The sequence below is a fragment of the Dendrobates tinctorius genome, unplaced genomic scaffold (assembly GCF_039654945.1).
Source record: "Dendrobates tinctorius isolate UK_male_01 unplaced genomic scaffold, ASM3965494v1 ptg000071l, whole genome shotgun sequence".
In the NCBI taxonomy this organism is placed as follows: domain Eukaryota; kingdom Metazoa; phylum Chordata; class Amphibia; order Anura; family Dendrobatidae; genus Dendrobates; species Dendrobates tinctorius.
This window is the reverse complement of record NW_027361739.1, coordinates 14645415-14669700: the sequence shown is the minus strand read 5'-3', so window position 1 is coordinate 14669700 and position 24286 is coordinate 14645415. Positions and strand designations below refer to the sequence as shown.

The 24286-nt window shown below is 42.6% G+C and overlaps 1 protein-coding gene across 2 annotated transcripts in view; it reads right to left on the bottom strand.

Annotated features, from left to right (window-relative positions):
• HNF4A (hepatocyte nuclear factor 4 alpha) overlaps positions 1-24286 on the bottom strand; it is a 193956-nt gene that overhangs the window by 4346 nt on the left and 165324 nt on the right. For both annotated transcript variants that reach the window (XM_073582422.1, XM_073582423.1), the window contains exons 2-6: positions 23377-23551; positions 13842-13936; positions 6310-6416; positions 3270-3425; positions 933-1020 (exon numbers count right to left, since the gene is read on the bottom strand). In XM_073582422.1, coding sequence (XP_073438523.1) covers positions 933-1020; positions 3270-3425; positions 6310-6416; positions 13842-13936; positions 23377-23551 — 621 coding nt within the window. The remainder of the gene's footprint in view (positions 1-932; positions 1021-3269; positions 3426-6309; positions 6417-13841; positions 13937-23376; positions 23552-24286) is intronic.

Sequence of the window (24286 nt, the reverse complement as noted above, 5' to 3'; positions counted from 1 at the left end):
TGTGAATGTTATTATTATTCCAAGATCTAGTGATTACAATGTTATTACATTAAGTTTGTTAGTGGGAAAATCCCTTTATTGGCTTGGGAAGAGGGACCATTGAAGTTCCAGAGAGACTATGAATAACATTTCTAGCTCTGGTGGGTTCAGCACGTCTTTACAAATCTTTGTCCTCTAGATGACAAATCCGTCAGTATACTCTGCTCCATTCAGGGCAGGGCTGTCCTCAGGATTCCAGAGCCCCATTCTTGAGATTGCTAGGGGGGCCCTGTGGTTAGACTCTCAGTGATCAGAAAGTTATACTCTGTGCTATGGGATGGGGGGACAACCAAATTTTTTGGGAAAAACCCTAAAGGGGAATTGGTATTGATGGGGTCAAGAGGAGCAGTTAATAAAATAGCTATTTTTAATATACAGCTGCCTGTCCTTCATCAAATCTGTGCAATCTCAGGCCCTTGTTTTCTCAGCCTCATGTAGATCTCTTTGAGTCTGGCCTATTTGATGGTGAGTGGGTTGCTTATCAGTGCAGGGTCACTAATGTTTAACACATTATGATACCGTGTATTATCTGGGGGTGTTGTAGCTTTTGCTATCTTAATGACATGCCATAAACATGATGTCAAGAGCTCGGTATTTGTCACAAACAGTCACCTGGAGACCGAAGTGGCCAGGTGGGTGTAGGGGGTATTGTTCAAATACATCACACTAGGCGGCCACACTTTCTTCTGAAATCACATCCATATATACTAGGAGGTAGAAGTGTTTTGGGGGTCATGCCTCATACATTGGCTATAAAAGATCCCAGGATGCACGCCACACACACACTTACAAGAGTTAGTGGACTTAATGCTCAGCTTATGCTAAAAGAAGGTATTAGGGGGCAGGTGACACACCACAATGCACCGCACAGCTGCTGTGTGATTGTGACCCACCTAGAAGTAAAATATCCTTGTACATCATTGACCTCTTTGCAGCTCCCAGAAGTAAGTGCTCGCCTGCATGTGCACGTAACAGCGCCACCTAGGAGCAAAAAGTTGTAAAGTAAGAACTCATGCTCAGACTGACTGCTGTAGATGACAGAAATTGGCATGAAGTCAATCAGTCTGGCATCATGTGGATGGAGGGTCATCCCACCTGAGAATATGTAGTAGCATTTTTTGTCCAAGTCCTTCCCCATCTTGTGTGAGTTGTTTCTTAAACCAGGATTTAATAAAGCTTGGCCATCAACAGAAGAAGTTAAAAAATGAATCAGAGTAGCTGGATCTCTCACTCTGTTAACCATTGATACTGTCTATGAGTTAAACATCAAAGGTTCTCGAGGACAGAGAGGTTAACGAATGGATGGGTCAAGGGCTGGATGGACCCTTTGAAGGACAGGACTGAAAAATTAGTGTCAGCTGTACAGTGTGATTGTGATTAGGATCATTTATGGAAGGAAGGTTCCCTTCAGGCACAAACTAACCATCATTGATCATGTTGAAAAATGTTAAAAAAAATAAAGAAAATATATGAAGCACTAAGGTTTGGATAATCGATTAGGAGTCCTGGTATCATCAGCATGCTATATGGGGTTTGTGATGGACTCTGCTTTCATCAAGGCAAAGGAACTAGTCATTGGCAGATCTGTGCTCTTTCCCCATGACCAGAAAGAGGCCAGTGATCTGAGAACATAAATGGTAAATTACTCCACACGTGGTGATCTGGTCAATCTAAGATGCATGGTTGGACCAGACCTGCTGCACCAGATCTCTGTATGTACACAAAAACAGTAATGTTTGAAAATGTATTTAAAAAACCCTGAAATATCACATGGTCATAAGTATTCAGACCCTTTGCTCAGACACTCATATTTAAGTCACATGCTGTCCATTTCCTTGTGATCCTCCTTGAGATGGTTCTACTCCTTCATTGGAGTCCAGCTGTGTGTAATTAAACTGATAGGACTTGATTTGTAAAGGCACACACCTGTCTATATAAGACCTCACAGCTCACAGTGCATGTCAGACCAAATGAGAATCATGAGGTCAAAGGAACTGGCCAAGGAGCTCAGAGACAGAATTGTGGCAAGGCACACATCTGGCCAAGGTTACAAAAGAATTTCTGCAGTACTCAAAGTTCCTAAGAGCACAGTGGCCTCCATAATCCTTAAATGGAAGAAGTTTGGGACCACCAGGAGTCTTCCTAGACCTGACCATCCAGCCAAACTGAGCAATCGTGGGAGAAGAACCTTGGTAAAAGAAGAACCCACAAAGTCAACTATCACTGCAGCCCTCCACCAGTCAGGCTTTTATGGCAGAGTGGCCTGACGGAAGACTCTCCTCATTGCAAGACATAGGAAAGCCCAAATAGAGTTTGCTAAAAAAACACATGACGGATTCCCAGACTATGAGAATTAAGATTCTCTGGTCTGATGAGATGAAGATAGAACTCTTTGGTGATAATTCTAAGCAGTATGTGTGGAGAAAACCAGGCACTGCTCATCACCTGTCCAATATAATCTCAACAGTGAAACATGATGGTGGTGGCGGCATCATTCCATGTGGTTATTTTTCGGCTGTAGAGACAAGGACAACTGGTTGCAATTGAAGGAAACATGAATGCGGCTAAGTACAGAGATATCCTGGATGAAAACCTCTTCCAGAGTGCTCTGGACCTCAGACTTGGCCGAAGGTTCACCTTCCAACAAGGCAATGACCCTAAGCACAGAGCTAAAATTACAAAGGAGTGGCTTCGGAACAACTCTGTGACCATTCTTGACTTGCCCAGCCAGATCCCTGACCTAAACCCAATTGAGCATCTCTGGAGAGACCTGAAAATGGCTGTCCACCAACGTTCACGATTCAACCTGACGGAACTGGAGAGCATCTGCAAGGAAGAATGGCAGAGGATCCCCCCAAATCCAGGTGTGAAAAACTTGTTGCATCATTCCCAAGAAGACTCATGGCTGTACTAGCTCACAAGGGTGCTTCTACTCAATACTGAGCAAAGGGTCTGAATACTTATGACCATGTGATATTTCAGTTTTTCTTTATTAATAAATTTGCAAAAATGTCTATATTTCTGTTTTATTCCAGTCAAGATGGGGTGCAGAGTGTACATTAATGAGAAAAAAAGAACTTTTTTGAATTTACCAAATGGCTGCAATGAAACAAAAAGTGAACTATTTAAAGGGGTCTGAATACTTTCCGCACCCACTGTATCTCCCTATTTATGCACAATATATCTAATTGCCTGAAATCAACACTTAGCTGGATAGTATGGAAACCCACCTGGTCATCTAGTGGAAGCTCACAGAATGCTGGGATGTATTTGGCCCATTCAACGAGAACCAGAAGTTGTTGTTTCATAGAATCGCAGACGTCTGTGATACTGGCAATCTTCTTCCCTCTGATATCTGTGTTTAACATGGCAACCGACGATGTTATCTGTAATGAAAGGGCAGTTACTATCTATCTTATTGTGTGCCAATATCTTTGATCCGATATTCCGATTGCACTTGGCCATGCAAGTCAATGAATAAGTGAAAACCATTGGACTGCACTCGGACGACATCTGAGTGTAGTCCGATTTTCCCGCAATGACCCAATGGAGATGATGGAGACATGTTTTTCTCTATATTCTCCTCATCCTAGAGAATCGGATCACACTATGATCACACTCTGATCAGTTTGAGCAGAGTATCGTTTACATAATCGTCTCGATTTTCTCGAATGAGAGAATCTATGGCCATGTGCACCTGCCTGTAGAAACATATCAATCTACAGTATGTATAGAGCTATCTTTATAGACATGTTAGAAATACTAAAGATCCGCTTACACTAATCAATTGGCTACTTGTTTGCTGATTGGTGGCCATTTAATAGCCTGTTTATACAGGCAGGCTATACTCCTAATTCTCACTGAACAGCCATTCGATGTGAAGAAGTTTCCATTTTTCTTGGCTGCTTGAGTCCTGATGATGTGCTGCTGTGAAGAATGTGTTTTTTTGGGCAGCACGGTGGCTCAGTGGTTAGCACTGCTGCTTTGCGGTCCTGGGTTCAAATCACTGAAGTTTGGAAGTTTTCTTTTGTCACCAAATTTTATATTATTAAAAAGTCCAGAATTTCAACCAGTAATGAACTGTATATAACAAATACAGAAGCACTTCTCATCTCCCCATTCTCTCTGGTTTGTGCTGTTCAATCAGTGCACTCAATGACACAGCCTTAAACAAACAGCCTGGAAAAACAACCATTTCTAATCAATAAGCCATGACCCACAAAATGAGGTCTGATCCAGAGGTGGCCGGGTCACTCATTTACTTATCTAAAATCCTGGCATTTCCTGTTCACAGAAAGAAAATTGTCTCTCTAAAATAAATTGCATTATAATGACTTGTGTCCTGCTTGCTATTAGTAGTAAGAAGGATTTCCAATGAAAAGCTGGACCCCCCGGGAAGAAGGAGCAAGTGCTCAATTACACTGCAGCTCCCCCGCAGGAGAAATGATGCATTTAACGGTACTCTTAAATCAATTGGCAGCCTGTATCAAGTACAGATGTGTCGGGTCCTCCAGAGAGGTTGACAATCTTTGATTGCATTCTCCACTTTGCTAATATATGAAAGCACCTAGGGGAAATTTTTCTAGTAAAGCAAAAGTGAGTTTTCCAAACCAGATGATCTACGACCCATGGTCATAAAATCATATTGAATAAGATTCAGCAGAACTTTGGGAAGTCTACGCAGTGTTAGACTGGGGTGCCACGGGCCCACCAGTAACATTGATTCTGGGGGCACATTGCTCATTCACAAAACTGACTGATGAGTTGCTGCTTCTGTCTGTACAGAGTGAATCAAGTGTATTGTGCCAACTACCACTCTTAGTGGAAGGGGGACCACTCTTGCAAAGGGGGCCACCATGGGACTCAACTGTTCCCCTGATGACCATGCCAAGCCAGAATCTAGGTATTCTACTTCATACTAGTAATAAGAACCCTGTAATGCAGCCTATGGCTTTCTAAAATGGTCAATCTTAAAGGAGTTGGCCGAGATTTTAATATTGATGGTGTATTGTCATCAATTTCTGACCAGTGGGGGTGCAACACATGGCATCACTGATGGTCAGCTGGTGTTGTCCGGAACTGCTCAGCTGTGGAGCAGCTCAGCTCTGTCGATAGAATAATGGCCACGGATGGGTACTGCGCATCTACCCCCTATAGCCGGGTTGGGGAACCACTGGCCCGTGGTAACTTCATGCGGCCCGCAGGCAGGTCCCCGGAGTCCCCAATGCTCGGGTGGCAGCCATATCCTGTCGGCTGCCGGCCCTTTAACCACCAAGTCCACGGCACGCAGCGTTGATTACAGAACAATGCCTGCCCTGCACATGAATGATGACGTTGATTGGGTGGGCGGGGTTAGCGTCAGGGTGGGCAGGGTTAGCGCCCAATGCTCTCCTGTCCTCCTGAAGAGGAGCTGCTACCAGAGAGTCCAGAGCGATCTCTGTGTCGGTAGTGTGCTTTTGTCCTGGTGATCTGTGACCCTCAGCTTTGTGCCCCCTTGTCATCTATGTGCCCCCCCTAGCTATGCAGCTATATGCAATATCTCTGCTCCCTTTCGCTTCTAAACTCCTGGAGCAGCATGTCCATGCTGAACTTTCCTCCCACCTAACATCTAACTTGCTCTTTGACAATCTACAATCTGGCTTCCGCCCCCCCCATCATTCCACTGAGACAGCCCTGACCAAAATTACCAACGACCTACATACAGCCAAAGCTAACGGACAATACTCTATACTCCTGCTTCTAGACCTGTCCTCTGCTTTCGACACAGTTGACCACTGCCTCCTACCACAGATCCTCTCCTCCTTTGGCATCAAAGACCTCACCCTATCCTGGACCTCCTCATACCTTTCCAATCGCACATTCAGCGTCTCCCACTCCCACACTACCTCCTCATCCCACCCTCTCTCTCTGTTGGAGTTCCCCAAGGATCTGTTCTAGGACCCCTGCACCAGCGCTCTGGTAACTAAGGTACACAGTGGGTAACTAAGCGACGTGCGTCACTTGTTACCTGCGTGTCGCTGGTGCTGATCGCTGGTGAAGATGCCTGTTTGGCAGCTCACCAGCGATCATGTAGCGACTCACCAGCGATCCTGACAAGGTAATATCGTTGACGGGATCGCTCGTTCGTCGCTATGTGTGACGGGGCCCTAAGGATAGACCATTAATGTTAAAGACCCGAACAATCTCTTTAACTGTACAGCATCTGACAAACTCAAACTGCCCCACAGAGATTCCATTCAAATCAGGATATCATAGCATTCAGTGTCCTACCTGTTGTGACAAGACTTCTGCCTGGATTAGGACATTGATGGAGGGCAGGCTGCTATCTTCATAGCTTGACCTCCGCGTGCTTATCCGGTCTCGTTCATTTTGAACAGCTATAATGAAAACACAAGGGTTAATGATGAGAGTAGGAGTCTGGTGCAATGGGAAATTATTCTAACTCTGTCAGTGAGAAGATGTAGTATCATGGACTCAGTAAGGTGTGAAAGGGGTTAACGAAGCTTGACTGACATAATTTGAGATCAAAGTCAGTGGACATCTAACCCTGGGAGTATAGTGATGAGACTGTCCTGTAAGCCTGGTTCCCAATCCTGCAGAAGGTTTCTTAATAGTTCTATAGATAGAAACAGTGTCGGGGATAGATATGGGATAGATAGATAGATAGATATGGGATAGATAGATAGATAGATATGGGATAGATAGATAGATAGATAGATAGATAGATAGATAGATAGATAGATAGATAAATAGATAGATATGGGATAGATAGATATGGGATAGATAGATTGATAGATATGGGATAGAAAGATAGATAGATAGGCAGATAATAGATAGATAGACAGATAGATAATATATATGGGATAGATAGATAGATAGATAGATAGACAGATAGATAATATATGGGATAGATAGATAGATAGATAGATAGATAGATATGGGATAGATAGATAGATTGATAGATATGGGATAGAAAGATAGACAGATGATAGATAGATAGATAGATAGATAGATAGATAGATAGATAGATAGATAGGGGATATAGATTGATAGATATGGGATAGAAAGATAGATAGACAGATAATAGATAGATAGATAGATAGATAGATAGACAGATAATATATATGGGATAGATAGATAGATAGATAGATAGATAGATAGATAGATATGGGATAGATAGATAGATAGATATGGGATAGATAGATAGATAGATAGATAGATAGATAGATAGATTGATAGATAGATAGATAGATAGATAGATATGGGATAGATAGATATGGGATAGATAGATATGGCATAGAAAGATAGCTAGATAGACAGATAGATAATATATATGGGATAGATAGATAGACAGACAGAGACATATAGATAGATAGATAGATAGATAGATAATATATATGGGATAGATAGATAGATATGGGATAGATAGATAGATATATTATAGATAGATTGATTGATTGATTGATAGATAGAGAGATAGATAGATATGGGATAGATACAGTGCCTTGCGAAAGTATTCAGCCCCCTGGAACTTTTTAACCTTTTGCCCATTCTTCCTTGGCAAACAGCTCGAGCTCAGTGAGGTTGGATGGAGATCGTTTGTGAACAGCAGTTTTCAGCTCTTTCCACAGATTCTCGATTGGATTCAGGTCTGGACTTTGACTTGGCCATTCTAACACCTGGATATGTTTATTTGTGAACCATTCCATTGTAGATTTTGCTTTATGTTTGGGATCATTGTCTTGTTGGAAGACAAATCTCCATCCCAGTCTCAGGTCTTTTGCAGACTCCAACAGGTTTTCTTCAAGAATGGTCCTGTATTTGGCTCCATGCATCTTCCCATCAATTTTAACCATCTTCCCTGTCCCTGCTGAAGAAAAGCAGACCCAAACCATGATGCTACCACCACCATGTTTGACAGTGGGGATGGTGTGTTCAGGGTGATGAGCTGTGTTGCCTTTACGCCAAACATATCGTTTGGCATTGTTGCCAAAAAGTTACATGTTGGTTTCATCTGACCAGAGCACCTTCTTCCACATGTCTGTTGTGTCTCCCAGGTGGCTTGTTGCAAACTTTAAACAACGCTCTTTATGGATATCTTTGAGAAATGGCTTTCTTCTTGCCACTCTTCCATAAAGGCCAGATTTGTGCAGTGTACGACTGATTGTTGTCCTATGGACAGACTGTCCCACCTCAGCTGTAGATCTCTGCAGTTCATCCAGAGTGATTATGGGCCTCTTGGCTGCTTCTCTGATCAGTCTTCTCCTTGTTTGAGATGAAAGTTTAGCGGGACGGCCGGGTCTTGGTAGATTTGCAGTGGTATGATACTCCTTCCATTTCAATATGATCGCTTGCAGAGTGCTCCTTGGGATGTTTAAAGTTTTGGAAATCATTTTGTATCCAAATCCGGCTTTAAACTTCTCCACAACAGTATCATGGACCTGCCTGTTGTGTTCCTTCGTCTTCATGATGCTCTCTGTGCTTCAAACAGAACCCTGAGACTATCACAGAGCAGGTGCATTTATACAGAGACTTGATTACACACAGGTGGATTATATTTATCATCATTAGTCATTTAGGACAACATTGGATCATTCAGGGATCCACAATGAACTTCTGGACTGAGTTTGCTGCACTGAAAGTAAAGGGGCCCGATAATATTGCACGTCCCACTTTTCAGTTTTTGAATTTCCGCAAAAATTTAAAATAACCAATAAATTTTGTTCAATTTCACAATTGTGTCCCACTTGTTGATGATTCTTCACCAAAAATTTACATTTGGTATCTTTATGTTTGAAGCATGATGTGTGAGAAAAGGTTGAAAAGTTCCAGGGAGCCAAATACCTTCGCAAGTCACTGTAGATAGATAGACAGATAGATAGATATGGGATAGATAGATAGATAGATAGATAGATAGATTGATATGGGATAGATAGATAGATAGATAGATAGATATGGGGTAGATAGATAGATAGATAGATAGATATGGGATAGATAGATAGATAGATATGGGATAGATAGATAGATAGATATGGGATAGATAGATAGATAGATAGATAATAGAAAAGCTGGAGCAGCATTAGGGTAAAGTGAGTGCAGAGCCTCCCTGGCAAAAACTAAGCCATGTAGATAAAAAGTGGAGGCCGCACACCAAGCAATATGACAAAAAAAAACATGAGAAAGGTTCATACCTCAGAACCGAAACGTTGCAACTTCTACTACGGGTTAATAAACCACTGTTTTGGTTTTTTTGCCATATTGCCTAGTGTGCTGGCTTCGTTCGTTACTTTTTATCTAGATAGATAGATAGATAGATAGATAGATAGATAGATATGGCTGGTGTAAAGGAGTGATCCACTTTTACACAACATTCCATAGATGAAATCAACTTAAAATGTTGGACACTTTTGTAAGTAATTTTCTAAAGTTTTCCTGTTCTGGTCTCTAATGCCATCATGTGTATCATGTGTATTCTCTGTTCAGACAGAAAGGTAAATTCCCATTTCTGTTGATTTTCTGTGACCAGAAAGCAGTGCATTGTGGGAGCTCAGAGGACGATTAGATAGGAGTTGTTAGGTCACATGACCCTTTGTTAAGGAAAAACTCAAAAAAAGAATTAGCGGAATTTCTAGCATCACTTTAGAGAAGTAAATGACCTAAAGCTAAAAACTGTACAAGTCAAGCGAAAGAAAGGTCACTTATACAATTTTACATTATACTTTATGCATCAATTTTTCAAGATTTCAAGATCTCTGCTTCCTTTGTTCCAATATTTCATTGTTTACTTCCCATGGTTTTCATAGCTGAGTGTTTTATGTGATTGTCGCATGGCCAGGACAGATTTCTATCAAACTGATGTAAAGAATGAATGACAGCAAGCAGAGGTCTTAAAATCATAAGGAATTAATGCGGAAAATATATTTGAAAATTGTGTATGCTCTTCATACAATAGTTTTCTTTGCTGAAACTAGAATTCTCCTTTAAAAAAAAGTATGAATACTTTAGGCAAAACTGACAAATCTGATTAAAACCCATTGATAATTATTAGGCTGTGTGCACATGATGCAGATTTGCAGCGGATCCGCAGCGGATTTTTCCGCGCAGAAACGCTGCATATCCGCATTGTGATGTACAGTAGCCTTAAAATCAATGAAAAAAAAACCCGCTGTGCAGACGCTGCGGATTTTTCCGCGCGGTTTTGCTGTGGTACACAATCCGCAGCATGTTACTTCGTTTGTGCGGTTTTCCATCTCCCCTGTCACCAAATCCGCAGGGGGAAAACCGCAGTGGAAAACCGCACAAAAACCGCAATAAAACCACAGGAAAAATGGAAGAAATCCGCATGAAAAATGCAGGTCATTTGACCTGCGGATTTCTTCCATTCTGCGCGGAAGGATCCGCAGGGCTAAAAACTCCGTCTGCACTCAGCCTTAAGGGGACCACGAGGGCTGCGCCTTCTATCGGATCGCTGGGTGCTATGTATGTAAGTAAATATTAATCTAGCCGTTACTACTATCACAGTTTATGTGGGGTGAACTAAGGAAACATTCGGTGTTTGCCTAGTGATTTTAGTTCATAAAGTGATACGTGGTACAATTTGCCAAGCTTGGCACTGTGAATTTCCCATAATGCCCAATGGCACTGTGCAATTCCTGCAGCATAGATGGGATGTACACGACATGATCCGCCTTCCATTCACGACATACTACCTGCCAGACTGTGCCCTCCATTCAAATGAATGGAAACCTTGCGGGAGGAGTTTTCATTCCAAGCTCCCCAATCATTGGTTAAATGGGACCCACCCCCACCCAAATATTTGCTCAGCGTCCACTGGTCATGGCCTGAGCGTTAAAAACATTGAACATTAACAGAAGTGAAAATATTGATAAATATGGGACGTATTGAGAAGACAAAAAATTCTAGAGATAAAGTATCTGAGGGCAAGTCCAAAATACTGCAATCACAGTGTCCTGTCACCCCAAGTCTGTCATTGTCCTGTCACCCCGGTGAAGTGTGTCATTCTCCAGTACCCCACGTGTCAGGGTGTCATTGCTTGATCACCCCGTGGTTCAGTAACCCTAGTGTCAGTGTATCTTTTTTCTCTACCTCAGTTGTCAGTGTGTCACTCTCCTTCACCCCACGTGTCATTGTCCTGTACCCCACGTATCACTGTGTCATTGTCCTATCATCCCAAGTCAGGAGAAATTCACAACACTTATTTCAGGTGATGCAAAAAACCCTTTATATTCGATATGAAAAATGGCAAAAGGTGCTGGGAGGTTTGACAATGATACTGTATATGAGAAGTATTGACCCCTTCAGGGTCATTATCACTATGTCAAAGAGGTACATGCTGTCTTGGTGACGCTCAGTTACCTTAGATTGCTGCGTCTGGTGGGAGCATCACCTGGACCACAAGTACCTTAGTGTCAGTGTTTAATTATCCTATCACCCCAAGTGTCAGTGTCTCATCATCCTGTACCCCAAATATCAGTGTGTCATTCTCTTGAATCCCAAGTGTCAGTGTCTCATCATCCTGTACCCCAAATATCAATGTGTCATTCTCTTGAATCCCAAGTGTCAGTGTCTCATCATCCTGTACCCCAAATATCAATGTGTCATTCTCTTGAATCCCAAGTGTCAGTGTCTCATCATCCTGTACCCCAAATATCAATGTGTCATTCTCTTGAATCCCAAGTGTCAGTGTCTCATCATCCTGTACCCCAAATATCAATGTGTCATTCTCTTGAATCCCAAGTGTCAGTGTCTCATCATCCTGTACCCCAAATATCAATGTGTCATTCTCTTGAATCCCAAGTGTCAGTGTCTCATCATCCTGTACCCCAAATATCAATGTGTCATTCTCTTGAATACCAAGTGTCAGTGTCTCATCATCCTGTACCCCAAATATCAGTGTGTCATTCTCTTGAATCCCAAGTGTCAGTGTCTCATCATCCTGTACCCCAAATATCAATGTGTCATTCTCTTGGATCCCAAGTGTCAGTGTCTCATCATCCTGTACCCCAAATATCAATGTGTCATTCTCTTTAATCCCAAGTGTCATGTCTCATCATCCTGTACCCCAAATATCAAGGTGTCATTCTCTTGGATCTCAAATGTCAGTGTCTCATCATCCTGCACCCCAAATATCAAGGTGTCATTCTCTTGGATCTCAAGTGTAAGTGTCTCATCATCCTGTACCCCAAATATCAAGGTGTCATTCTCTTGGATCTCAAGTGTCAGTGTCTCATCATCCTGTACCCCAAATATCAAGGTGTCATTCTCTTGGATCCCAAGTGTCAGTGTCTCATCATCCTGTACCCCAAATATCAATGTGTCATTCTCTTGAATCCCAAGTGTCAGTGTCTCATCATCCTGTACCCCAAATATCAATGTGTCATTCTCTTGAATACCAAGTGTCAGTGTCTCATCATCCTGTACCCCAAATATCAGTGTGTCATTCTCTTGAATCCCAAGTGTCAGTGTCTCATCATCCTGTACCCCAAATATCAATGTGTCATTCTCTTGGATCCCAAGTGTCAGTGTCTCATCATCCTGTACCCCAAATATCAATGTGTCATTCTCTTTAATCCCAAGTGTCATGTCTCATCATCCTGTACCCCAAATATCAAGGTGTCATTCTCTTGGATCTCAAATGTCAGTGTCTCATCATCCTGCACCCCAAATATCAAGGTGTCATTCTCTTGGATCTCAAGTGTAAGTGTCTCATCATCCTGTACCCCAAATATCAAGGTGTCATTCTCTTGGATCTCAAGTGTCAGTGTCTCATCATCCTGTACCCCAAATATCAAGGTGTCATTCTCTTGGATCCCAAGTGTCAGTGTCTCATCATCCTGTACCCCAAATATCAATGTGTCATTGTCTTGGATCCCAAGTGTCAGTGTCTCATCATCCTGTACCCCAAATATCAATGTGTCATTGTCTTGGATCCCAAGTGTCTGTGTCTCAATATCCTATAACCCTAAGTGTTAATGTGTTATTAATGTGACTCCCTAAGTATTTGTCTGTTATTGGTCTGTACCCCAAGTTTTACTTTATCCTTGTCCTGTACCCTAAATGTTAATTTGAAATTTTTTTGTTCCCCTAGTTTCTATATGTCATGGTTCTGTACCCCAAGAGTCTGTATGTGTCATTGTGTTGTCCATGGGCCATCTTTCTGTGTCATTCTTGTGTGACCCCAAATGTTAGCATGCAATGTGCTGGCATAAACTACTAGACATAATCTTTCTTCTTTGGAGGCCTAATCCTTGTTTTGCCATTGATATGGGATGCCCAAAGCAGATGGTTCCCTTTACTACATATCTGCCCAAATCAGACCCTGAAAATAAAGCCCCCCATAGTCATTGGAAAACTTCCAGCCAAACAATGGTGAGGGTGATTGGTCATCTGGCAGCTGTCTCACATGACTCTTCCATACACAGGAGCGCTCGCTCAGTTGGACAAAAGTCAGAAATCAGACATGCGGGATCCTTACCGCACCAACATAATCTATAAGAGGAGAGTCGGGGCCCCATATACAATAGATTGTTGGCCAAATATGGCAATATTGGGGTTGATTGATATTGATTTTTGAAGTATTATCTAAATTGATCTACTATGTACTAAGAAAATAAAATGCATGACATTAAAACATTTACTACCCTGCTTATCTGGAGACTGGAACCACCTGAACCATAACTGATGAAGGCGAGGCGCTTGTCTCCGACAGGAAATTCCCTATAATTCATTAGGTGGGCGCCATTTCAGGGCAATTGAAGCAGTTAATAAAAAGTATCACTCACCTTCTTTCTTCATTCCAGCCCGAAAACACTTTTTTAACCTGCAGTATCGACACTGGTTCCTCTTGTCCTTGTCGACCACACATTGTCTATTAAACCTGAATTGAGACAAAAAAGGGAGTGTTACTCATCATACCTATGGTTAGATCTTCTCCTAGAGTTACCCATAATGACCAATAAAGATATCACAGTGCTGCAGTCTGTAATGCCGTTCGCATTGTTTCTTACTAAAAATTTTACTTTCAAAAGACTCTTTGTTGGGCTAGAGATTTCCATTGACAGATGTTTTAGAATGTTGGAAGATGGTGGAGAACTAAGCTCTGGGACTACACCACTATAGTCTATCCCTTCTGAAAGGACTTGCGTTAGGTCACAATTCAGAAGATCAGTATGCAAAAGCTTGAATTCCCCACAGTTAGGATACATCAAAAAAGAGAATTAAGCCCCCTTTATAAATTAGACTAATGGTAGCAGAACCCGCCAACATCGGTTCTGCTGACACTCTAATGTGTATAGGGTCAGGGACATTTAACTGTCAAGGAAGTCAAGGATCTGATTTTTGAATTGCAGATCCATTATATTTCCTTGAGATAAGCGTTCAACCAAATGAAACTTGTGCACATGGGAGCAAGGCCGATTTTAGAAAAAGTGGGGCCCTAGGCAAAAGTTTAAAGTTGGGCCCCAAATGCTAACATTGTAAAACCACACATTTAGGTTACATTACATGAGCAGGATGTGGATACAGGTGGCAGAGGGGCCTGTGCTGGCACTGTGGCCCCCATATTCAGGGGCCTTATATCAGCCAACGGGTCTGCCACTATTAGCATTACACAGGAGCGTTGCTAGGGTCAGAAAAGATTGGGGGGCCCAAGCCCCAAGACAAAGAGTTGTCCCCCAACCCCCTCTTAATTTTTTTTTTAACATTGCAGATAACACAGCAGGGCTCCCAACTGTCCTGGATCCAGCAGGACAGTCCTGATTTTGACATTCCCACCCGCTATACCGCCCTGGATTGTAGTTTCCCCGCACTGCGAATCAGCCACCACGCCCACCTGTCATTTCAGAAGGGGCTGTGTACCGATCACCATACAATTCCCTCTATGCACAGCACACTCCAGAACAGAAGCCCTCCCGGCTCACGTGACCAGTCACATGACTGTGACCTTATCCTATGCAACACCATAGATAGCAGTAATAACTCTCGGAGAACAGAAAATGTTGTAGATCTCACCTGCAGTCCTATGTAACACCACAGATAGTCTTACTCTGAAACGCTATGGCTATGTTCGCATGCATTTTTTTCAGTAGCCAAAACCTGTTCTATTGGCAGTAAAAAATGTTGCGTTCAAAACATCTGTTTTTCAGCTTGTTTTCTGGTGTTCTTTATACTTTTTTCAGTTTTTTTTTAAAGTGAGGATGTTTGCTTTGTCTACAGTATGTTTAAGGCCACGTTCACACATTGAGTATTCGGTCAGTATTTCACATCAGTATGCGCAAGTCAAAACCAGGAGGGTGATAAATCCAGAAGTGGTGACGTGTTTCTACTATACTTTCCTCTGATTGTTCCACTGCTGTTTCTGTATTACAAACACTGGTGTGAAATACTGACCATATACTGAACATGTGAACGAGACGTAATAGTTTAATTCACCAAAACCACTTAAAAAATTGCAGCGAAAAATGCCATTGCAATATCTTCAGCTTTCTTTTTTTATTCTTTCATTGCTTTCTAAAGGTGAAAACACACTGAAAGAAGTGACACGCTGCAGATTTAAAAAGCGCTACAGTTCTGAAATTCAGTCAGAAAAAAAACAAGCGCATGCAGGAGATTTCGGAAATCTCATGTTTTGCTGGCACTTTAAAAAGCAGCTTTTGGCCACGTTCATATGCAGAATTTTTGCAGCTTTTTCTTCTGCAAATAAGAAGTTGACAGCATTTTACAGCATAAGCAAAGACTGAGATTTTCAGGATTCTCCTGAACACCCTTTTATTTTCTCCTCACTGAATTTCACAACTGCAGCGTTTTCTAAATCCGCAGCGTGTCACTTCTTTCAGCAATTTTTTTCACCCGTAGAAAGCAATGAAAGTTTTAGAAAAGCTGCAAATGTCGCAACGTTCTTTTTCGTTGTGTATTTGGTGAATAAAACAAACTTTATTAAACATGTACTGTAGACAAAATGAATACTATACGAAAAAACAGCAAAAGCTCTAAAGGTACTGTCACACTTAGCGATGCACCAGCGATCCCGACAACGATATGACCCGATCAGGATCGCTGGTGCATCGCTAAGTGGTCGCTAGTGAGCTGCCACACAGGCAGATCTCACCAGCGACATCGCTGGGGTCGGGGGGTCACTACTTACCTGTCAGACGCGGCGATCCTGACGTCCTCCCGCCCACGTCCACGCGTCGCTCTTCGTCACAGCAGGAAGCCCAGCAGGAAGCTGATGACGAGAAACGGTCCAGGACGTTCTCGCGTGATCAGCGATAACCAGCGGGGGAGCGGGTCGGAGGTAAGTATCAGACATAGCGATATCGCTAGCAATATTGCTGCTGCGTCACAAAACCAGTGACGTTACAGCGATATTGCTAGCGATATTGCTTAGTGTGACGGGCCCTTAAGGGTATGTGTCCGCAATCAGTAAACTCTGGATGCTGCGTACATCCGCAGCATCCAACCCGCAACCGCCAGATGTTACAGCACAGTGGAGGGGATTTCTAGAAATTCCATGTCCACTATGCGTCCACATACGCCCGCAATTCACCTGCAGAGATGGACATGCGGCACGACTCTCCAGACTACAGCATGTCAATTTATCTTGCATAGACGCGAGTCTCCGCAAGAGAAATCTCACCCGTACCATGTATTGGACGTGGCGATTCCGCACGGTTCAGTGACCACACGCGTAATCACCTGTGTTCAACAGATGGCAGCACTTTAGATGGAGCACATGTCCGCTGCGTTCAAAGTGCCGCCATTTCTGGATCGTCTGCACATAACCTAAAAAATGGGTGTTTTGAAAGCAGTGTTTTTACTGCCAAGAGAGAGGCTTTGGCTACAAAAAAAATGCACCAGAAACACTGATTCCTATGCACACCTGTACTATATATGTGTGTATGGTTTACCCTTATTATTTCACATGGGAATTCATTTATTTCTATATCATGAATCCCCTGATTCAGCAGACAATATCCCTGTCTTGTGTCATCCAGACAGTAGGGACAGGAGGTCGCCCTGTCACATTACAAGCAGTGATTTATTGACTGTGGTCAGAGCTGATGCTGATCACTGCTGTATGTGGCTGTGAATCCTGATCCTACAGCGATCAGCACAGAGCTCTGGGACCACAGTGAGGAAATCACTGCACTCTGACCTGTTATTGCTGCTCTTACCAGGTTCTGTGGTTTCACTTAGGCATATCCATTCTCAGGACAGTGCTAGGAGCAGCCATGATCAGGACTCAGGAGGAGACATACAGAGCTTCAGGCATCTTCCTGCGCTGTCACTGTGCTGTAATCGGCCCCTCCCCCTCACTCTCAACTTTTAACCTGACTGCAGGGAGAAAGAGACAGGGGGGCTCAAGGGGCTTTGCGAGACACAGACGCTCCGGACTACAGCGCAATGCACAGCATTATTCACTGCTGTACACCCTCTGGGCACTTCAAAATGGACAGCAGATGCAGGGGGCCCCCTTTGTAGGTGGCGGCCCCAGGCATCTGCCTGGTCCAAACGCTGGCCCTGCATGGGAGAACTAGTCGAAAAGGCTGCCAACTGATCCAACGATCAGCTGCAGCATCATTCAGCTGACTGCCATCTAATGTGTATTGGGGGCTTAGCCCCTTCATGACCTGGCAATTTTTCATTTTCCACCTGTTCTTCCAAGAGCTATAACTTTTTTATATATCCATCCACAAAAAATTTTTGAGGGCTTGTTTTTTGCGGCACAAGTTGTACTTTTAAATGACACCATTCATTTCATCATGTGATGCACTGGAAAGCTGGAAAAAATTTAAAGTGAGTTGAAACTGCAAAAGAATGCAATTCCACCATATTTGGGGGGTATTATTTGCCATTTTCACTATACAGTGCAACTGACCTAGCAATATGATTCTCCAGGTCAATACGTTTACGCATATACCAAACATATTTTTTTTAGGGTTGTCTGAGAGCTTATTTTTTGCACCCTGAGTGGACGTTTTTCATGATACAATTTTTGGGTAGATACAATGTCTTATCGCCTCTTATTGCATATTATTGCAATTTTGTGGTGGAAAACCCCATAATTCTGGAGTTTTTTTTTTTTTCTTGTCACGGCCTTTATCAATATGATTAATTTATTCTATATTTATATAGATGAAATGCAGCGATACCAAATGTGTGTATTTTTGTTAAATTGTCCAATCGCTTGTACTATACTACTAGCACTGCTATGTATAGTAAAAATTATGATCTCCTATGAATGCCCACTAAACGTTGGCTTTCACAAGAAAATCACCATGACAAGCAAAGAGGTCTTCAGCAGACCCCTGGCTGTGATGGCAACTCATCAGCACCCAGTGATCACGTCACGGTTGCGCCAAAAGGCGCATGGAACAAAGTTTTCCCCATGCTATCATGTGTTAAATACCGCACGCAGAGATTGACAGCAGCATTTAACAGGTTACAGTGACTGTTGGAGGCACATGATGGTTGATTAAATAAATCAGCCATCATCTGAAAGGAAAGATGCAAACCTGCACCAATGTCAGGGACACGACCTATGACGTAAATGTATGTCATACAGTGGGTACGGAAAGTATTCAGACCCCTTTAAATTTTTCACTCTTTATTTCATTGCAGCCATTTGGTAAATTCAAAAAAGTTCATTTTTTTTCTCATTAATGCACACTCTGCATCGAATCTTGACTGAAAAAAACACAAATGTAGTAATTTTTCCAAATTTATTAAAAAAGAAAAACTATAATATCACATGGTCATAAGTATTCACACCCTTTGCTCAGTAATGAGTAGAAGAACCCTTTTGAGCTAGTACAGCCATGAGTCTTCTTGGGAATGATGCAAGAAGTTTTTCACACCTGGATTTGGGGATCCTCTGCCATTCTTCCTTGCAGATCCTCTCTAGTTCCATCAGGTTGGATGGTGAATGTTGGTGGACAGCCATTTTCAGGTCTCTCCAGAGATACTCAATTGGGTTTAGGTCAGGGATCTGGCTGGGCCAGTCAAGAATGGTTACAGAGTTGTTCTGAAGCCACTCCTTTGTTATTTTAGCTGTGTGCTTAGGGTCATTGTCTTGTTGGAAAGTGAACCTTCAGCCAAGTCAGAGGTCCAGAGCACTCTGGAAGAGGTTTTCATCCAGGATATTTCTGTACTTGGCCTCATTCATGTTTCCTTCAATTGCAACCAGTCGTCCTGTCCCTGCAGCTGAAAAACACCCCCATAGCATGATGCTGCCACCACCATGTTTCACTGTTGGGATTTTATTGAGCAGGTGATGAGCAGTGCCTGGTTTTCTCCACACATACCGCTTAGAATTACCACCAAAAAGTTCTCTCTTTGTCTCATTAGGCCAGAGAATCTTATTTCTCATAGTCTGGGAGTCCTTCATGTGTTTTTTAGCAAACTTTATGCAGACTTTCATATGTCTTGCACTGAGGAGAGGCTTCTATCGGGCCACTCTGCCATAAAGGCCCGACTGGTGGAGGGCTGCAGTGATAGTTGACTTTATGGAACTTTCTCCCATTTCCCTACTGCATCTGTGGAGCTCAGCCACAGTGATCTTGGGGTTCTTCTTTACCTTTCTCACCAAGGCTCTTCTCCTATGAATGATCAGTTTGGCTGGATGGCCAGGTCTAATAAGACTTCTGGTGGTCCCAAACTTCTTCCATTTAAGGATTATGGAGGGCACTGTGCTCTTAGGAACTTTGAGTGCTGCAGAAATTCTTTTGTAACCTTGGCCAGATCTGTGCCTTGCCACAATTCTGTCTCTGAGCTCCTTGGCCAGTTCATTTAAGCATGCCATCATACATCCACTACTTAAAAAACCATCCCTCGACCAAAACTGTGCCGCTAACTATAGACCTGTCTCTAATCTTCCCTTCATCTCTAAACTCCTGGAACGCCTGGTCCACTCCCGTCTTATCCGCTATCTCTCAGAAAACTCTCTTCTCGACCCTCTCCAATCCGGTTTCCGCTCTTTACACTCCACTGAAACTGCCCTCACTAAAGTCTCTAATGATCTGCTAACAGCTAAATCAAATGGTCACTACTCCATGCTAATTCTCTTGGATCTCTCTGCAGCATTCGACACTGTGGATCATCAGCTCCTCCTCACTATGCTCCGTTCCATTGGCCTCAAGGATACCGTTCTCTCCTGGTTCTCCTCCTATCTCTCCGACCGCTCCTTTACTGTATCTTTTGCCGGTTCCTCCTCCTCTCATCTTCCCCTTACTGTTGGGGTCCCCCAAGGATCGGTTCTAGGTCCCCTCCTCTTCTCCTTGTACACTGCCCCTATTGGTCAAACAATCAGTAGATTTGATTTCCAGTACCATCTCTATGCTGATGACACCCAATTATACGCTTCTTCTCCTGACATCACGCCAGCCTTTCTAGAAAACACCGGCGATTGTCTAAACGCTGTGTCTAATATCATGTCCTCACTATATCTGAAACTGAACCTGTCAAAGACTGAACTCCTGGTGTTTCCTCCCTCTACTAATGTACCTATACCCGACATTGCCATTTCTGTGTGTGGTTCCACTATTACTCCCCAGCAACAGGCCCGCTGTCTTGGGGTCATACTTGATTCCGAGCTTTCCTTTGCCCCCCACATTCGATCACTGGCTCGCTCTTGTCATCTGCACCTCAAAAACATTTCTAGAATTCGACCTTTTCTTACCTTTGACTCTGCAAAAACTCTTACTGTTTCTCTTATTCATTCTCGTCTCGACTATTGTAACTCTCTTCTAATCGGTCTCCCTCTTACCAAACTCTCCCCCCTCCAATCTGTCTTGAATGCTGCAGCCAGGATCATATTCCTCACCAATCGTTACACCGATGCCTCTACCTTGTGCCAGTCATTACACTGGCTACCCATCCACTCCAGAATTCAGTATAAACTTATTACCCTCACTCACAAAGCCCTCCATGGCTCAGCACCACCCTACATCTCCTCCCTTGTTTCAGTATACCACCCTACCCGCGCCCTCCGTTCTGCTGATGACCTGAGATTAGCATCCTCAATAGTCAGAACCTCCCACTCCCGTCTCCAAGACTTTACACGTGCCGCGCCAATTCTTTGGAATGCACTTCCCAGGTCAATACGATTAGTCCCCAATCCCCACAATTTTAAGCGTGTCCTGAAAACGCATTTATTCAGACTGGCCTACCACCCCAACACATTAACCTAATCTATCCCTGTGTGGCAGAGCCAAAAGTTTTACCATAACCAGGTTCCCCGCATCATGTTCCCACATGCTTTATGCCTCCATTAGCCCTCTGTGTCTGTACTGTTACACACTTAACATTATGACTGGTCCATACAATCAGGGTAACTGTTACCACCCACCTTTCGTGTCTCCCTCTTTCCTCATAGACTGTAAGCTTGCGAGCAGGGCCCTCTTTCCTCTTGGTATTTGTAATCTACTGTATGTGATTATTGTTATGCTGTAATGTCTATTGTCTGTACAAATCCCCTCTGAAATGTAAAGTGCTGCGGAATATGTCGGCGCTATAAAAATAAAATTTATTATTATTATTATTATTATTCCTTTGACCTCATGATTTTCATTTGGTCTGACATGCACTGTGAGCTGTGAGGTCTTATATAGACAGGTGTGTGCCTTTACAAATCAAGTCCTATCAGTTTAATTAAACACAGCTGGACTCCAATGAAGGAGTAGAGCCATCTCAAGGAGGATCACAAGGAAATGGACAGCATGTGACTTAAATATGACTGCGTGAGCAAAGGGTCTGAATACTTGTGACATATCAGTTTTTCTTTTGTAGTAAATTTGCAAAAATTTCTACATTTCTGTTTCTTTTTTTTTTAATTAAGATGCGGTGCAGAGTGTACATTAATGAGAAAAAAAATGAACTTTTTTGAATTTAACCAAATGGCTGCAATAAAACAAAGAGTGAAAAATTTAAAGGGGTCTGAATACATTCCGTACCCACTGTATGTCATGAATGTGTTAAGAGACATTGTAAAGAAAAGCACTTAATCCTAAGGGTGATCATACACCTTAGAAATGGGTCATCCAGGCACTCGTTCATCAGACAGTTACGGTATTTCTCCTAACTCCTTCATATACATACATGCTCAGCTCAGCCAAGTTTTCATCTATTTTCAATGTGGAGAGGGAAGTAACGCCCTATCAGACATCTCTCATAGTGGCTTATCTCCATCAAAACTAAATGATCAGGTTGTGCAACTCAACATGTCCGATCCACCTCTCTCCTGACAACATCTGTAGTTGAGAGTCATCAGACAGTCAACCAAACCAATCAAAATTAGTGGGTTCGGCTGACTATAAGTGATTTTTCCACTTCTAAAAGGTGTAACATCTCCTTCTGCTCTAGCACTTCCTCTCCGCTGCTGCTCAAGTCTTTGTTGACATGGTTGCAACAGTGACGTCATGTCTACTGCCGATCACTGGGCTCACTACTAGCACTGAAGTGAATGGTACAGGACTGTTAAACTCAGTGATTGTCTGCAGTGGTCACATGCTGTAAATATGACATCACCACTGCTGTAGCCATGTCAACAAAGTCCTAGTGCAGCAGGGGAGAGGTAGCACTGGAGCAAGAGGAGGTAAGTGAGGTTGACTTTGTTATTTTTACACAGAGAAAGCCAGAGGAGTAAAATCTAAACACAGGCAACTCCTTTCATCTAATCTAGTACATAGGGGCCTTAAAATATGATCCAATTGAAAAACAAACGTTCCGCTGCGTATAATCAAAGAAAAACATATAGGACATCATGTTCATGAAAATGAGACCCCTGATGAAGCCGCCAGTGTGAGTGTTGATATGGGGTCTTTGGTCCTTACATGGTCCCTGGTTTTTCCTTTTCTGGTGTCCTTGATATGCTGCTAGGTTACAATTGTATGCATCTGACAAGGACTAATATATTTATCAAATCATGTACCTTAATGCATGAGTTTTTCAGGTTGTATTTTTTTACTTTAGCCATGAAAAGGACCACACAATGTATCCTACCAGCCACTGTACCTGTTTCCAATTATGGCTGGATCACCTGCATGGTTTTCCATTGGAAATATTGAGTTATTGGAACTTGAGGGTGAAAGTGCTCAGTGATTTCCTAAACTTCACCTCATTTTCATTGAGATATCATAAAAGCCTATTGCTGGAGAGAATCACTTGAAGAGACAGCTCCACTGAAGACTGGCGTTTCCGATCGATTGATTCATTAGGAAGTCCTACTGCTAAAGAATTTATGAGAGGACCTATATGTCTCACCTATCTATTGATTAACCCATTTTCATTCAGTAAATTGCTCTATATATTGTTCCACCCTACCTGCATGAGTACATGTGATTCTTTCTGACGCTTCTTCTGAAAAAGCCTTTGCATCCATCGCAACTGGAAGCCCCGTAATGTTTTCCTGTCGCTCGGTCACCGCAAATTGCACATAAAGAGTTAACACCAATATTGTTTGCAGCATTGAGACTGGTCACTTCTGATGGTGAAGTATCTGAAGATAGAGAAAATATACATTTTTTAGTATTCAAATAAACAATGGAGTGGTAAAATTTGGAAAATCAAAGATGTGGTCACATATGTGTTAATTGTTCAAGTAAACGCTGGTAATATTTTAGCTTTCAGTGACAACACTGGAGTTCATTATTCCTATGGAGACCACCATTGTCAGTGCTGGTGGTACCTCATACCCATCCATGTTGCTCTCTAAAATGGGTTGGTGCATTTGAGAAAATTCCTTTTCTGTAGAATGGATCTTGGGTAACAAGATGGCCACAGATCGTCCATTGCACACCCAAAGATCAGCTGTAAGCTAAGAAGAAACCTGTATTGTTCAACTGCTCTTCTGCACCTCCACAGGTGATCGAGAGAATTAGATTGTTTCCACTTATAGATAAAGGTTCTTAATGGGTGACTTTGGCAATTGAATCTTCTGAACCGGACAACTTCCTAGGTTTGTTTGAATGGGAAACTATTATATCAAAATGTTAGAGGCTATCTAATTTGATATTTCATATTCCAATTACATTTGTGCACAAACCATTGAGGTAGATTTTACAGGTCCCTATACACTTTAACAAAAGTTGGTTGAACCTGACGATTCCAAAGGAACCAGCAGACAATCATTTATAAATCGGGGGGAAGGCTCCTAATTCCCCTTCAATATATGATGTGGTGGAAGACAAGGATCAGCCTTGTTGAATTTCAACATTGGTTCATGATCTGCTGG